The following is a 17,690-nucleotide window of genomic DNA, read 5'->3' as shown; positions in this document are numbered from 1 at the left end:
TGTATTTCTTACCTGTACTAGCTTCTTTGAGCCAATAGTATCAAATTGGTAAAGCGGATTAAAATGGCAGGTCTTCTCCTCAACATCACTGTTTTTCTTGACGCCATGTTTAAAGTTCACCAATTGAGAAGGGCCAGAGGCACCACTCAGTTTGGAGATGAGGAACTCCTACATTGACAAGTAAAGGAGAGAAAATCACACTGTTGAGAAATACTCATACTGTTTAACGTGGAAAATTTCTACTGCAACTTTTTGTGAAAGGCACAATCGTTTGGACTGGTTCTCACGTACCAACAGACTTCTCACATTCTCAGTCATTTCCACACAAGCCCCCGACAGTTCACATGGTGCCTACATTCTGACACCATATGCAGCCCGGCAGGGAGGGTCGATGTATTGCGAAACGCAAAGGTGCGTTCACATCCTGCGGAGCCTGCCAAACTGCAACGGCTGTTCACATGCCAGTTCCATGGAGCTCCACATCAAGGAACAGATTGCTGCCAACCTTTCCGCCTCATCGATCCTACTTCTTCATTAGAGTACACAAAAATGAGCTCCTGTATGTCTAGAGGGGCGCAACCTATACCAACTATACTGCAGAACTACTTCACAGTTTGACCGGGCCTCTGATGCTACCCTCCATCCACAACAGCAGGGGCCAAATCAGCCTCACAGGTGATCCTGCTTGGACCTCAGGAGGGGAAATTGAGGGTCGAGCAGGAAGGAGGATAACTCTAAGATCACCTGGGAGCAATGCCCATATACCAGGAGGTTAATACATACAGCTGGTTATGGATTCCACCAACAGCAGAGACAAGCATATCATGCTAATGTAACGTATGCTCCAAGCCTGCCAGGTTTTTAAGACCCCCCAATGACTGGACCTTCACCTAGAGCACATGTTAAGGGGAAGACGTGGTCCTCGCAAGCTTTTCATACCAATGTATATAGTGCACTACAGGAGGAATGAATGCTGTTTCAGCAAACATATTTCTGTACGGTATTGAGGAAAAAAACTTCTTTTCTTAAGCACAAAATGTACTGAAGACAATAGTTTAAAAAGTACCATTATCTGTAGTTAGTTTTAATTCTTAGAATAATACACAATTCTCAAGTTGAATCATGGCGAGAGCTCAAACACAGTTATATGTGTGTAAATTAATGTGCTTCAGTCGATAAACAAAACTGTATTTATTATTTGAAATTGCTTGATATCGCTGCTCATTTTGCTTTCACCACATGGTCAGTTCTGCGCAGTGATTTTTTTTCTTTTCCTACATATATAGACGATTTTTTACAGGGAATGTTAGTGATGACTAAATGAGAATAATACCACAATGCTATGCAAACACAAAACTTCACAAAGGATGTAAATTCCTTGGGAAAACCAAGGGTAGAAGAAATGTAAGACAGACAGAATCACAGCCAAAGTTTGGCAACCTGGGAGATAAATATGCTCAATTTATTTGTCAGATTCATTTCAAGGTTAGAATCAAGGGGAATTTAAAAAAAAACAACTTCATCCACACCTAGGTGGGGTATGAAAAAAAGATGTGTTGCGCTTTAAAGATGTGTTGTTTTAATTGGTTGCAGTTCTGCACATTTGGATCCAGAATGACTTCCAGATGAAAATGTGATTACATTTCAAGTGACTCCCTTCACCAGATGAGCGTGTAAAATTAACATTGAGGCACTGAAGCCTCCAGGTCACTTAAAAAAAAAGAACAATTCATCAGATCATGTGAAAGCAGTCGAAGCTGTCGTCTGTCTCCCCCCGGTCAACAGCCACCTAACGGCTGGGGAAAGGGAGTGCTTCCCTACCTCATTGCCTTGGATGATGTGATAGATCTGCCTCAGGTAGTCACTGCCACCTGCTTGGTGGCAGACCTCCAGCAGCATCAGGCACATTTCCTGCTCTGTCAGTTCAGCGGCAGCAGCTCCACTTTCTTTCGCTCGCTCAAACACACTGAGAGGATTGACGGGGGCAGAGGATGAGAAAAAGAGAAGATGCACTGTTAGAGGAAGGACTGTGACAATGGATTCTGATGAGCTAAGCAGAGTAAAAAAGGTAAAGAAAGAAAGAGGCACGTGAGGAATTCACTGTCCTGCTTCAATATCTTAACCAAATACTGAGCTTAAAGAGAGTACAGAGCTGAAACTTATCCACCAGCAAACCCCCCAGAAAAACAGTGTAGAACATGGTACATTTATTATAGCCTTATTTAGATTGGAGAATTCTTTTGACTCTCTATAACAGCACTAAAATTCATGATTTTAGTGTCGTCTTTTTGAGGATTTTCAAAAAAACACTTTCTAATTCTAACCAGTACTAATAAACAGATAAAAAGCGGAATTATTCATGAATGCTTAAGGTTGAAAAGGAACATAAAAAAACAGCAATTCAATGAAGTCATTAACCCTCTCCAAAGAAAAAAGGTTGCATGTTTGTGAATGTTTCTGTTTCATAAGATTCTGCTGTAGCCGCTACACTCATGCTGCCCAGCGCCCTCTTTAGGCCCGACTGTATATCTATCATACAGCACCAGTGGCACCTAAGTAATGTTTATCTGAGACATAACAATAACAGAAATGAACCATGAACTTCATAACATAGTAATGCATTGCAAACGACCGCATTGTTGCAGGTGGAACTTGTATGCATAAGTGTGCGACTCCATGTGGCATAATATCCGGCGTCCACCATTGAAGTACGGACAGGTATATCATCTAACCGATCTCCTTCACTCTCTATCATTGCTCTTTCTGCACGTTCCATTCTTTCGATCACCTCCTTTCTCCTTGTAATTATTCATTGGCAAAATGCTGTTGCTGTCATCCAGTCATTGGCTGCTTGACATTGAGAGCAGCAAAGGGAGAAGAGCCTCGTCTCATCTATACGACCCCCTCATTCTTTTGCGCGCGGCGGCCCGGCGCCGGTGTCGCCGGCGACGATGGCTGTGCATCCGTGTCAGCACCTGCGCTGTATCCTTTCCTGTCCATCACTGTGCAGGTGAAGCAGATGATTGGATTCAGTCAGCGGGGTGATTAATGAGGGCCCCTCCGGATTTGGGACAGCCTATCAATCATGTCATTAGGGCCAATGTGCCCTGAAAGAGGCAGACCTCCGCCAAGGAATAACTGCATTCATCTTCATCTGTGTATGCATCCCGTCAGCCAAGCCAGGGTCACCATGATGGAGAACAATAATCTTCTCCTCTACAAATTACTTTGCAAAGACAAGGTGGGCTGACCAGGGGAGGGGGCTACAGTTGGGATGGGAGGGCTCACGCTGGGCAGACGCTCCCTGCAGCAGCTTATTCTGTGCTGTATGAGGTGCCACTGAAGTGCAAGTGCCTTTTTTTTTTCCTTTTTTTTGGGAGCGATTACATCCACTGCTCAGTCTCACTCTCACTCCCTCACTGTCTGACAGTGTTTTCTGATTGTTTACAAGCCAGGCGTCACTTCCCTGTGAAGGTTAGTTTAATGAATAGTAATGATCCTGCTGAACGGCGGCGACAGGTGATACATAATCACCCTTCTTTCACTTTTCCATCCAGCCCCATCTCTGCAACACTCGCCTCGCCGTTTCCTTTTCCTATCACCTAAACAAAGAGTATTTCCTGGAAATGTCCACCAGCGTCTTGAATTATTCCATTCTTCTTTTTTAATTGAGGATGTTGTGGGTTTATGAAGACGAATGCCGGAGTCGTATTTATGATGAAGTGGGCGACCGGGGACACAAATTCTGGGAACAAGCGCCGAACCAAAGGTCACAGATCAACTTGAAACGAAAGCCAATTTCCCGTCACGGCCGCCTGTAGAGCACTCGGTCAGGATTCTTGTCCATCATTTATGCAGGCCGGGATACATTGATCTTACCCCCGGACATTTCACTTGAAAAATGATCGAAGAGAATAATACATCAGAATCCGGATGCCTAATTAAAAATAACATATGATGCCGCGCCGCGTTCCCACTGTCTTATTCGGCATCTGAAATGGATGTGAATTGTTAAATGTTGCATCAGTCAATTGGATTTATTTTCAATCTCCTTTCATTCACAACTGGATTACAAGTTTGACTCGCTAAACAAAGGTTGAAAACACATGTAAAAAAGTTGGAAGTGTCTCACCTGTCGGAGCAAAGTTTGCGGGATTTTTGAAGCTGCATGCTGATCCACTTGGGTCGTTTTTCTTCTAATGTTTGCAGAACCTTGTGCACAGTGGGTTTTGGGACTCCCTAGTCACATGGCAAGAAAATGGAATCAGTAACAAGCACACTATTGCAATAAAGTCTCATTCACGGAGATAAAAACAAGGCACTGTTGAGAAGAACGGACCATAGTGGGGTGGAACAGAGAGAAACAAGAGATGTGGTTCAAATATGACAACAATATTGCAACAATAAAAGAACAGTAGTGTTTACTGCACGAATGAATGTTTTATTCCCATTTGATTTAGCTAGTAAAGCAACACTTCTGCCTCTGTTGGAAGACAATATTGAGTATTTCTTTTATTTTATTTTATTCAAAAAACTAAATTACATGTGTTGTTAGGATTTATGATGTGTGTTCATCATAAAAAAATAAACAAAATAAATAAAAAATCATCAGTGCTGAATTGGTTTTGCACTCTATAGTATCAATAACCCATAACATGATAACATTTTTGACTGGGCAACACATACTAACTATGAATTAACTTGTTTATTTATGGTTAATAGTTGGTAATTACGGTTTGTTGTTACCTGCTGTTTAGAGTGACTATTGCTGGGCAAAATCTAGTCAGCTTTAACAAGACACTTGTCAATGCTTTGTGATGAATAATTACTGGCTAATATGCTGCAATTACATATATAAATACTTCATTTAGAGTAAAACATGTTCCCTAATCTAAATTGTGACCTAAAAGTCAAATTCATTGCAGATATACAGCCTTTTTTGTGTATTCTGCTTTAATATTAACACATTCACATTATACAGATTGTGTTCAAATTATTAATTTGAATGAAACAGACAACACTGTATCTGCTTCTTTATTTGAATAAGATCATTTCTGAGTTCTTCATTAAAATCGCTTTTGTTTGGCTGTGCTTTTGTTAGTTTTGAGTTCGAGATTTCCTACGTTTAATAAAGATGCAGCTGAACAAACCAAATCTGATTTTTACGTTTGCTCCATAAAAACTTGAATAACAACCCACAGGTTGAGATGTCACCCCCATCCCACGACATCCACCCATTCACTGGACTCAAACTATTAATACTTGTTATTGTCATTACCTTCAGTTGAATGCCCATCGAGGCTTGAAGGCATTCTGCCAGAAGAGCTAGACGGTCCTTGGCTTTGCAGTCCAGCGACAACCCGCTGATCTTTTCAAGCTCGTGTGGGTCTTCCAGTCCCCGAATAAGGCAGTTCAGCAATGCCCACAACAGCAGGCCAACGGAGCGCAGTTGTCGAGAATGATGGGAGAGTTGCTTTTCCGCCACTTGGAAAAGGTGACGGATAGGTGACGGCAGAGAAGACAAAACAAGCGGGAGGTTGGTGAAAATGAAAGATAAGGCCTGGATGGCGTTTGGTATGACCGCTGTAGGGGAAAAGAATTGTTCCGTTATCTGGCGTAACTCAATTACAAAAAGCTAAGCAGCTTTAAAAGTACATACTTTTAAAGTAAGAGTCTTTTTTTTCCAGGTGAGTGTAGTTCCACTCTTTGGGCACTTTAGCGAGAACGTAATCTGCTACATCCTGCTTGAACATTGTACTCTTAGGTTCATCCTTCACTTGCCAGCTCATCACCATGGCAACAAGTTTTTTCAGGAGAATGTCGGTGGACGTCATCACCACTGGCCGGACACAGCGCACAATGATGGGAACCTTTTCACCAGAATCTGCAAAAGCGAAAGGATAATCAGGTTTGAAGGTTTGATCTGTCAGGGGAAGTTTTAGTAATCGCTGGAAAAGGAGCCAAATTGTGCTCCGTTTTGGACTTTGATTGCTTGCAGCATGAGGACGTCATTACTGTGTTTTATTATGAAGATCAAAAGTAGGCAGGCGGCTGAAGGAAAATATCCGATTGCAACATGAAAAAAATGACCGTCCAGATGTCAGACAACAGTCCTGTCAAAAATCAACAGTCAAATTATTGCAGATTAGAAGTTCAAATCCTCCAAATCAATAGTCCGTTCGCGATATGTTGACCCAGAGCAGCATCAAAAAAGGTTTTTGGATATGAAGTTCGAATCAGATGTTTTCAATTTCATCCAGATGGCTCAAAGAAACGGTCAAAATAGCAACAGTCTCCAGGTGCCCTTGGTCCTCCCGTGCCCTATCTTCAATATACATTTCACACTGAGTATTGAGCAGCTACAGATGAAGTTGTAAGGAGCCCATAAACCATGTACAGCAGCTGTGGAAACTAAAAGGCTACAATAAAGATAAAGCAGGGATATGTTCTGAACAGAAGTCTGACCTTTGTCCCAGTAGCTAAAAAAAATGGAGCAGAACCAAAAACGATGCAGCCCTTCGAGGCTGAAATGCCTAGTGGCCTGTCAGAGCGATTTTTCAAAGTCACTTTGTTATCACATCGCGTGCCACCTGCCATGGCATCGACTAGACTATTGATTCGAGGGAACTTGCTACTGTGTGATGAAACACCAGTGTAAATGGAGAATCAGTCACACTCGGTTAACTCACGAAAAACAGGGAGTTGGAGAGTTTTGCAAACAAAATAAAAATGCAAAGATTTGGCCAGTAATTGGGTAAAAGACGCTATAAATCAATGGTTATTAGATGACTTTACCTTCAGGCTAAGTTCCTTTCTTGTATTGACTCCTCTCAGACTCCGGCCAAATCATCTTGTCCAATGAATGTCAGATCAACAAATCCACAGCCGCTGTGATGACGTCTGACTACAAGCCACTGCTAGAGAAAACTAATGGCCACAGCACCAAGAATATTGGTGATGAAAAGGCATAAAACATCAAGTAACTCTGAAGTAAGAGTGAGTCAAGACTGTTTTTTTTTTTTTTTTTTTTACTGACTGTGAGCAGACCCTTCTGTTTATCAACCTTATCAGACTGGGTTGTTTTTGGACATGATGTTTGAAGGTTTATCTGTTGGATAAAGACATTTTGAGGAAAAAAACCCAAGGCAAGAGCAGAATGGGAAAATAAACTTTCCAAGCGTGATGGTGAACTGCGTTTGTTGTCCTCAAATCACACGAAGTAAAGGAGACTACACTTGGCCTGTATCTTCCAATTGCCTGGAAATGATTTCCCCGGCAACTGTTGTTGGGCTGAAGGAAACTTGTCAGAAGACGCTGCTTAGTTTACCTGCTAATGTATAAAGATGTTCCCATGCTTGTGTCTTCTCCAGATACAGTTGCAGGGCCTGAGTCAAGGCCTTGGGGTGATTATTGAGACAGATGAAAATGTTGAACAGTGCTACTATGAAGTCATCTCCTGCCGACCCATTTTCCTCGGACCACACCGGCTCACGGTTTTGGCAAAATCCTGAAAAAGCAAAGCAGAAGAAAAAACAAGATTGTCTCAGAACAGAAAATAGAATCAGACTTTACAAACATCGCACAAATGAGAAATGCAAAACAGTCTTTGACAATACAGCATATTGAATTTGTTGGTACCAAAGACACACTGAGAATGTCAAGGCTGCCCAAGCCTGACAAATGTTAACAGAAAGGAGGAACAAAAGATATTGTGGTATTAAAAAAACACATCTGTGTTAGATGGAGGGAAAAAAACAGAATCAAGGGGAAAAAAAGGCTGAAAAGGAAACATATTTCAAAGCCCCTGGCTGCGGGATCTGCCACACAAGCAGACAGGAAGTGAAAAGGAAGAGGATTTGACAGGGTGTCCTTGTGGGGGTTGCTGTCTTTGCACGGGGCGCTGAGGATGACGCTGTGTGCAGGCATGTGCTTCCCATATTGATGTCTATATACCTATATAATTGTGAGTTTTTTGTGAAGTTGACAGAGGTTACTGGGGAAAGGACCAATGCTATCAAAGTGGTGGACTTCCAGCAGTCTGTCAAACTCCTCCTCTGAGAGATGAAAGCAACTCAAATGACTTTTGGGAAAGGACACTTTTTGAGGTGTCTTGGCTTTTATTAATAAATATTTCAATGGGCTGTTTCCTACTATATTATGGCAACGTTGTTCGGAACCACCTTTAGCCTCTAAATTATAATCGTACTTCAAAGCACAAGTACTTCTTACTGCATTTTAATTAAATTTAAATCATATTGAAAAGTTTTTGTACGCAAAAGGAGGATGTAGATGACATTTTCCTGTGGAGCCAGGGCTGGATTTAATAAGTAAAAAAAAAAAAAATACTTTTAAGAAATGAGAGATGCTAAATGAGATGGCATTCATGACATCATCATGGTCAGCTGTTCAAATGACAAAAAAAGTTTAAAAATATGTATTTTTTGTACTTAATCTTGTTATTTTAAGGTAGTTTATTACATTTATACATGATGCGAATTGTTATTACTCTTTAAAATTTTGCATCACAATGTAAACATGACAAAACAAAACAGGCATTTCTCCATAAAATCACACTACTTCTTGTTGTTGAGCAGTCGAGTTCTGCTAGGAGGAGAAAAATCAGCAGCTAGTTGCACACCTGGAACGCGGATACTCACTGGACATATAGTGAAAGCAGTAGCCGTCTGTCAAGTCATAAGGCAACATTCCGGTATTTGACAAGTGAAGTTTACATTGTGGGTTGGATCATTCATTGTTCATTGAAAACGGAATAAAACATTTTTTTTATTTATATGCTTTACAAGTTGCAATGTTTTCAATACAGTGGTGTTCTCTATTATCGATATTTTGTAGGTCCGTGGCATTAAAAAAAAAAAAAAAAGTGGCTTTTGTGCGTGATTTAGTTGAGGAGAGAAAAAGACATAAGTTAGCAAAACTCGGTATCGGCCTGTTGGGACTTTAAAAAAAAAAAAGTTAAAACCAGTGAAAAGTTGATATAAAATAATGCAAATGGAAGGAAGCTGGGTGAAATTTCAATGGTTGAGCTTTGTTTTAAATGAGAAACGGTGGCTGTTCACTTAATAAGGCCCTGCTCTACCGAACATTCCCATAGTTTACTGAGCTCAATAAGTAACAGCAAAGCAAAAAGCTTTGTCAGATGAAGTCACTAATATTTGATGGATAACTCTTTTTAATCCTTCTTTTTGTTTCACTGTCCATATGGGAACACAATACCATTGTTACCAGGTCCCACACATCTTAAGTCTATAAGTAAAATGCGATCCAGCATCCTGAACAACAAATGAGTGTATTCAGCAAAAGATTTATGCTGGAACAGTAATCTCAGCCGGGCTGGTAAATGTTCTTCTGCTGGAGAGTGTTTCTCGGGTAACCCTGAAGGTGCAAGAAAGAGTCGCATATCGGGTTAACTAGGTTTCTTTTCAACAATAATCCTATTATAAAAGCCACAGTGACTCACACATGGTTGTGGGGTTTCCACCAAGGCTACAGCACACAATCATTTTGTTGTATTCTTCCATCCGTTCTGTCTAAAAGTGGATCCAATTTTATGCCCAGCCAAGACATGCACCTGTTTATCTTCCGGATAACCAGTCAACCAGTCACAAGAAACTCTCTTCTCAATCCTCCGTAATTGAAAGCAGAGGCACCAGTGGTACTAAAAAACATACTTTGTGTTTGTACATCTGCCTCCGTGTCTGGAGGAGCTTACTTTAAATGTCTCAAGATTTAGGAAAAGTTGATTGAAAGCCTCCAAGACTGACACACATGCCCACTCACACACACACACACACACACACACACAGAGGTACTGAAAGTGTTTAGCCAAGCTTTTCCTTGTGTCTTTGTGCTTCCTGGTTAATTAGCCCGTCACTGTGATAACACACGAGAGTCAGCGCTTCCAGCGTTGATTTACGGCAGCCTGTGGAGGCATCGCTGCACCTCCGAGCTGCTCTCAGATCAAGCAAGAGAATGAGACTCGGAGACTTGTTATTAATGAGGTTACTATAATGTGAATGAATGTGCGAGTGCACAACAGTCTTTAAAGGTTAGGCCATGGTTGGTGTGAAGGAAGGAGGCAGGAAGAGAGTCTCTAAAGGTCAGCACACGCTCCACCAGGGCATCCGCACTGTTTATTACTCCATCCTATTGACTGAGAGATGATGATGACCAATGCAGGAATTATGAGGATGACAACAGATGACGCCTCTTGTTGAAATGAATTATTAAATTGCGTAGTCACGGTATTAAGGGAAAGAAACAAAGACACCTGAAATACGCTATCAAAAAGTAGAAATACGTTATATATTAACCATTTCATTTTTTCAATGTTCTTATTGTGTTAAATCTTTGCTAATTATTTATAAGAATCAATAATGAAATTGGTCTCTAAAAAGTCTGTCATTTATCATTCAAAATGATGTATATTCGAAGGCAAACCGCCCAACATATGTGTGTATTATTATCAAAATGGTAGGTCAACCAGTGCCGCAGAACGGAAGAAGATGAGGGCCAGTGATGTTTGACTTTTGTTTCTGACTTTAATCTCAGAATTCTCACTATAAAGTCAGAATTCAGCAGTGTTGTAAAGTAACCTATTTTATTTAAAAAAAAAAAAAAAAGCTTTTTTTTTCTTTACATAAGTTTCTGTCGGGGAAGTGTGGGACAAGAGTAGTATATGATGGTGGTGCAGGACAAATGTGAGAGAGGCAGATAGTGAAAGTCAGTGAACTGAATCATTACTGTCATTGCTGATTTCTGATTTCAGAGTTACTAATTTAATTTGTGTTCAATAACTATACATGTAAACAAACCAAAAACCTTGTGAAATGGCATGAAACCATGTGATCGGCACAAAGACATTTGTCATCGAAAAGTCCAACCAGCAGCAGAACCAGGCGCAAGTCGTGTTCATGAAATTTACTGACGAAAAAAATACACTTGATGCAAACTGTTGAGAGTTTAGAAACACAGAGACAGGAGTGGTGAGGAAGGACAGAATCAGACGTGACTATAACAAAGCTTATGTGGAGTCTAGAGACAAAGGAAGGGAGAAAACACTCTGATGGTTCAGATACATGGGACAGGGAACATGTTGGATGAAGAATGTTTTAGATGGACATGGTAAAAGAAGGTTCATGGATGTGGTTCATGAGGACATGAAGAGACAGGTGTGACCCGGGAGGATGACCAAGATAGGTCGAGTGAAGGAGGCTGACTTGTTATACGAACCCTTCATGGGAAACGCAGAGAGAAGAGGTGTTTTTAGTGTCCTAATAACCTAAAAACATTCGGAAAGCATTTAGAAAAAGCTATTATAGAACTTGCCCTGAACAAGATAACAAAAGTTTTCTTATTCAGCAGACTTGTTTGTGGCATTTCCACTGGACAGTGTAGGTATATCATACTAGCTAGTCGACAGTGCTGGTGAGCCACGAATAACACAGTGGAGACTACATGCATTAAGAAATTGGATAAAGGGCCAAAAATGGCCTAGATGACATGGCTGCAGTAGATAATCATGCATGATTCTCATTGTTTTGAAACGTGTTTTACCACTATTTCATTGGCATCATATTCACCATAGAGTACAGTCTTCAGCAAAGGATACATTTCCCATATAAAAGTCTTCTCGTGAAGAGATGTCTGTGAACTCCATAAAGAGAACCGCAGTTTGAAATGTATTTTGCAGACAGCAAAAGTGCCTTTGTATGAGAACAATGTTTCAACAGAAAAAAGGCTTTTGAAGATGAGCACTATACAGTAAGCATTGAATCATTTGGGACATTCCATCAAAAGAGCACAGCAACCTTCACACAGATACGATCGAATATCTCAATAACTTTTGTTATAAATTTGGACACTAACAACACTTTATTGTACGAATAAATGTGTTCAATTCTTACCAGAGTTTTCCAGGAGAAGCTTCGGCAGGTAGCACTCTTTGTCAAGCAGCATTTTCAGTAACAACCTGGGATTGTTGGCGGGGTCAGAGGTCAGCAGCCTCAGCTGACACAGAGCTGCTACCTCTCCCCTCCTGCCATCGCTGAGAAAGAAAAAGGAAAGACAGGAGTGACAGTTATGCAGTGTCAGGTGAATTTGGAGATAGTTGTCTGTTTATCAAGAGACAGCCGGCGTACGGCTTCACAAAGGAGCGACGGAGATAAAATTAGAGTTGTCTTAAACGACACTCTGAGCTACAAAGATAACTTCTGAAGTTGTCACTCACTTCTGATAGGAGCCTAATCTGAAGCGCTTTCACTCTCACTTACTTACAGCGTTGGACTGGGAAGGAATTATCTCTAATCTTGGCCAGCTAAAAGCAAATTAACGTTTGGGAAACGGCCAAATGCATGAATATACAGCAGCCCCCCTCCTGCATCTTTTGTATAACCAAGAGGCTTCAGCCAGCTGTGGGTAATGAGCCGTGTCCCTGGTGCCTGTGCGTATATGTGTGTCCTCCTCATGTGGTGTGAGTGGTCTTCTAGTTGTGAGAGCCTCCATGTTACTTTATACATCTCAATAAAATCTAATGAGAGCCATGGACTGAGCTTTTGTCTCAAAAGCAACGAGAGAGCAGGCGCCAGCCAAGAAATTCAACTTGCTATTTTCTATTTATGTCAGATGACTGTAGCGGGGCGCACCCCGCTGCTTGACTGAGAAAAACTCTGCCTCTATCTGACAGGACAATTTATGATGTCACTGGAACCGCAAATCCAGAAGAAATCCTCTTCTAACTGCCCTGATAAATCTATCCAGCTCCACCACAGGGTCAGCTTACACAACCAAACACACACAGGCAGACATATGTGAGTCCAGAGATGAAAGGTGCAGCATGTGATCGTCCATGGAAACAAGCCCCACATCAACTTTAGATACGTTCTCCAGGTACGTTACAGGATTTATTGAGCAAAAAGAGAGAGCGCTTTCCATCGATTCATTTAATAACCGTGAGTATGACTTGTTTTTTTTTCTGCATAGGTGTGAGAACTTTTGGACCTCACTCCACCACTGGGCCCCTTGGAACCTTTACCTGAGCTGAGTGCAAAGAAATAAAGAAGTCATAAAAAATAAATTCAATTCTTCTCTCTGCTGAATAGAAGCAGGGCATTGGGGGTTAGTTTGATTTGTGCGCCATCAGCACGCAATGAGATCACCTTTGGCTGCGAGGGATATTAGAGGGTAAGTAGGTGGAGCTAAGGTTGAGGTGAAGAGTGATGGACTGCACCTCAGAGGTCACAACGGTAACTAGACACACATGTATGTACGTTTGAATTTATCACTCACACAATGCTTTGTATTACATAGATGCCTGGTGTGCAATGAAAAACTCATACTCATACGTCAACAACTTACACAGCAAAGTGGACGACCAGTAAAACAAAAGTGGTGTCAGTTGCAAAGCGGTTTTAGGCCAAACTAGTAAAACAAGTTTGTGCAGTGCAAAGCCCTGGTGCCTTGTCCATGGTGCCCCGCACCTCCCACCCTAGTTAGCTGGGAAGGCAAGGAAGTGGGTGTGTGTCAGGTACATCAGCCTTATGATACATACTCCATCCATTGTTCTGAGGAGATGTCGTGGTTGACAGCACTCAGCCAGCGAACATGGGGTTGATGCAGGAGCTCTTGTCCACAGTTCTTCAGATTATTCACAAATGTCCTGGAGAAACTGTGATTAGATCAAAGTAGCTCTAAATTTTGAGTTTTAATTTGACGACGGCTGAAAACACTTGCATGTGCAGCAGAGACAGCGGCGATGTGTGAATGACCAGAATGGTCAGGAGTTGGTCACACAAGCTGTGGATCTGGCAGGGCCAGTTGGGACTTCCAGAGGTAATGTCCTCAGATGATGAGGAGTCTGTGTCCAGCAAGACCTCCAAACTGTCACACACACTCCACATGAGCTGCTCCACAAACATCAACAGTGCTGTGATGTCACACCTTGCACAAACACAGAAAAATAGGACTGAAGTGAAGGTTAAAAAAAATATACAAATAAGATAAGACAGTGGATTTTGGTTATTAAAATCGTTCTTATCCATCCATCCATCTATCTATCGCTCACTATGTATCGACAGTGACTTAAGACTAGGAGTAAACCAACTTTTAGTAGAATCATTACCTGCACATTTGCATATGATTATATGCATCGCTTTTAGCATGGATGTTACTTTTGCAAACTATCACAAGGGTCATATGGAAGACAACAATGCACAATCTTTGACATCTGATCATCATCATATGTGACATCTGATATATATAACTTTCTTACTCCAAATATCCCCTTCGACCTTTTAAAACAAAACAAATCTACAAACACTCAGAGCAAGAGTAAAAGGGAGATAAAAGTAATCCATCAATCATCAACTGTACATAGTATTTATATTGCAGCACACTACCTGATCTGGAGATGCCTCTTGAACGAGGGCTGTGCTCTGGCGTATCTTTGAACCAGCAACATTAAGGTCTCTGACATGACCTGCCCCAGTAGCTCTTTGGCAAGGGCTGCCGGAAGAATCGCCCAGAGGTCACTACGAAGCCCACACAGGAAGTAGAACCACATTTGCACTGAGAAAGAGCAGCGCTCCCCCTGAGTGAAGAAGAATCAGATGGAGACATATTCTGATATGGACACTGACAATGAAGTTAAAACACTGAGCAGAAGAAAAGGGAAAGACAGAGAAGTCCTGTCAACACACCACCTGCACACTGCACCTGGTTTTTCCCCAGGGGATTTTGGGTAACTTTGAGCTGGAGGATGACTCCGAACACTAGGTGAAGGGATGCAGGTGAATAAAGAAAACACATTTTCTGGCATTCTTTATCTTCCATCAATAAAATGAGTCAATATTGCACCCATACTGCTCAATCCCGACTCGACAATCCCTCCATTTCAACAAGCCCTCAACCTCAGCAAGGTTGGCGAACTTTAAGCAGTACACGGTTCACAAAGATCAAAGGCAATATACATGCATATAGTAAAAAGGAATTCCCATTCCAAGACACCCACACGTGAACTCATGCGCTCACAGGCAGGGCTGAACAAAAGCACACACCTGTGCACAGCAGGTCTGTCTGACACCATTGACCTGGAGGGAGGGGGGGGGACCAAAGGAAAAATGGCAAAAGTGGAGTAAAATAAAAAAAAAAGAGGGGAGGTTTAGATTGGTTTAAGGGCATAAAGGTAGAAGAGTTCCCGGGGACCTCTGCTGTTTCCAGACAGCCCTGGTGTAGACTGCAGACTTCAGACAGCTGAACCCCTGGAGCCCCCGGGGGCAGCATGGAAGCCACAGATGTTCTCAGGGAGTTCAGAATAGAAAGCTTGGTAAAAAGAAGGAGAGTGGGAGGTAAGGGTGTATTGTGAGTATCAAAAGAAGAAGCAGAGATCCTCCAGAGTATAGAGTTCTCCAAACTCTACTGAGGAAACCTGCAAAGTCAGATGGTGATACAGCCTCCACTTTTGCATTGTAATAAACGGAAACCGTTTTATCAGCTATTATTATCACCTCTACAGAAGAAAGCACCATTTAGCTCATACAGTGACATGAAGTTTAAATGGCATATAAATGTAATTTGAAGTTTCTAGAAACAAAATGACAAAGCCATGTTATTAATAAAAAAAATGTCAATATAAAACGCAACCGCTTGTTTTCAGATGAAGTCACGAGTGCCGATCTGGATAAAGCTTGGACTAAGAAACTTTTTTTTTTTTAGCAAAGCACACTCCCAAACTTACACCGCAACGAGCACACAACCCTACGGCTAACGCTCACAGCTATCCACAACCTTGGACTGCCATACCTCCTCTATGTCACCTCAACTTCCTGATCCCTTTGTTTGCTCGCCTCACCATCATAATAGTATAATAGTAGTGGCGCACTTAGCCACTACTGCCCCCTTCATATTCACCATACCAGTTCATGATGAAGCTTTAAAACCAAACCCCAACGGGGGGGAACAGTTGCCATGGAGTCCATGATTGGCATGAAAGTCATGTATGAAGTATTTTAAATTCAAGACATACCAACTACTGGTACGTGGATTTTCGCCTCTTGCGCAACATCCTGTTAGTTACAGGCACTATAAATAGCGAGTAGCATCTCAGTTGACCTAGCATGATCGTCGCCCTGCCACACACAGCATACATTTTGGAACATCACATGTGACTCCACTGAAATACCTACGCATCAACATGCATCGCAGAAGGCCGACTTCAGTGTCAACATTGGACGCAAAAGTCCAAAATAGTTGCTATTTGACAACTTTGGAAGTGAGAATGAGCTGATTTATAACTGGCTACTAGAGAAATCATGCCACTGAGTCAGGAATAAATGAATGATTGTATTAATAAATGAAATCACTTTACCTCATAGAAGGGTTTGGGATCTGCCCAGTAATGGCTCTCTGCGTCCTGGAGAACGCAGGTGGCACAAACATGGAAACAATAGCCAGTCAGCTGATCTCTTATGGTCTTAATGGTATCCTGGTACTTCTGGATAGGGAGCAGGGTCAGAGGGCTGGAAAATAAATAAATAAATAAATGAAAGATATTGCTGGATTGACACTGCCTGTTAAGAAATGTGTGTTTTACGTCATTCACCATCAGAAGCAGACCATTCTTCTTTTATGGATTTATACATTTATGACATTTTATATCCCCTACATCTGCCGCACTTGATACATACCAGACGGGCATATGTGTAAAAGAGCTTTAGAGTAGGTGGACAGAAAAAAGGGAAGGTATTTTACAACTGGAGGGGGCACAGAGCAAGTGCAGGTGGAGCGGTGCAAAAGGCCAAAGGTGGAAAAACAGGAGCAATGAGGGCACATGGGAGGCCTTCAGAGGGGATGCGTGTGGAGCGGAGGTTAAAGGGCTAATACAACGCATAAAATCCCACCAGATGTAGACACAACATGGATGTCATTACTGCTTTTTCAGGTTTTCTCTTTCAACAGTGATAATGTGAAGGCAACCGCATGCATTTCTTGGCTGATGTGACGCTTCTTAGGGCACATATTCAAACGTCAAACGTGTTTAAAAAAGTAATTCTAATTTAAGAGAAATAAAACTTACACTTTTGGAGTTAAGCCCTTCAGTCTGGAATGATAATATTCCAGTCGCTGTTGGGTGTATATGCAGGTGGCTAAAACAGAAGCTAGGTTCTTAAGAGGGGCAGATGAAGGGATGTCAAGGGCCCTCTCTTCTAAACGGCCCAAAATGTCAAAGGCCACACGACCACATGCCTCCAGGAAGCTTGACTGCACCTCCAGCAGACAGTCGTCTTTGCAAGCTATCGCCAGGGACAGTAGTGCATCCGCCTCATCCAGGATTGTTGCGCAAAACTGTGGCAAAGAGAAAAGCATGTTTTGCAACAGTCAAAACAGAAGATAACCAACAAATTGCAGACATCAAGTAAACAGTCATTTTACTTAATGTGCTTCCTGAAATAAAGTCATTTGACACAGAAAGTGAATCACGCCAGTTTTAGTTCAAATAAAAATCAATACCTGTAAGTTATGAGTCAATCGTAGACTTTAAATGAGAACATATTTCCATCTTTGTGGAGCTCCTGAGAAGAATAAAGGAGCAGAAATGTTTTCCAAAACAGGCTAGTTTATGGAAGCCGTTTAAAACTTATTTTATGGCCACTTAATGGAATTTTGACTTTCGTAAA

At 41.7% G+C, this 17,690-nt stretch overlaps 1 protein-coding gene across 4 annotated transcripts in view; it reads right to left on the bottom strand.

The window, feature by feature from the left end:
* Positions 1 to 17,690, bottom strand: part of kiaa0825 (KIAA0825 ortholog) — a 113,689-nt gene that overhangs the window by 69,358 nt on the left and 26,641 nt on the right. For 3 of the 4 annotated variants that reach the window (XM_053871293.1, XM_053871295.1, XM_053871296.1), the window contains exons 10-21: positions 17,090 to 17,358; positions 16,382 to 16,532; positions 14,415 to 14,605; positions 13,750 to 13,956; positions 13,568 to 13,675; positions 11,925 to 12,064; positions 7,328 to 7,507; positions 5,660 to 5,884; positions 5,279 to 5,583; positions 4,133 to 4,239; positions 1,822 to 1,966; positions 13 to 168 (exon numbers count right to left, since the gene is read on the bottom strand). In XM_053871293.1, the coding sequence (XP_053727268.1) occupies positions 13 to 168; positions 1,822 to 1,966; positions 4,133 to 4,239; positions 5,279 to 5,583; positions 5,660 to 5,884; positions 7,328 to 7,507; positions 11,925 to 12,064; positions 13,568 to 13,675; positions 13,750 to 13,956; positions 14,415 to 14,605; positions 16,382 to 16,532; positions 17,090 to 17,358 (2,184 nt within the window). The remainder of the gene's footprint in view (positions 1 to 12; positions 169 to 1,821; positions 1,967 to 4,132; positions 4,240 to 5,278; positions 5,584 to 5,659; positions 5,885 to 7,327; positions 7,508 to 11,924; positions 12,065 to 13,567; positions 13,676 to 13,749; positions 13,957 to 14,414; positions 14,606 to 16,381; positions 16,533 to 17,089; positions 17,359 to 17,690) is intronic. The other variant, XM_053871294.1, reaches the window with a different exon arrangement.

This window comes from Synchiropus splendidus, chromosome 7 (assembly GCF_027744825.2).
Source record: "Synchiropus splendidus isolate RoL2022-P1 chromosome 7, RoL_Sspl_1.0, whole genome shotgun sequence".
NCBI lineage: Eukaryota > Metazoa > Chordata > Actinopteri > Syngnathiformes > Callionymidae > Synchiropus > Synchiropus splendidus.
The sequence above is the reverse complement of the archived record's forward strand: the minus strand, read 5'-3'. Positions and strand labels throughout refer to the sequence as shown.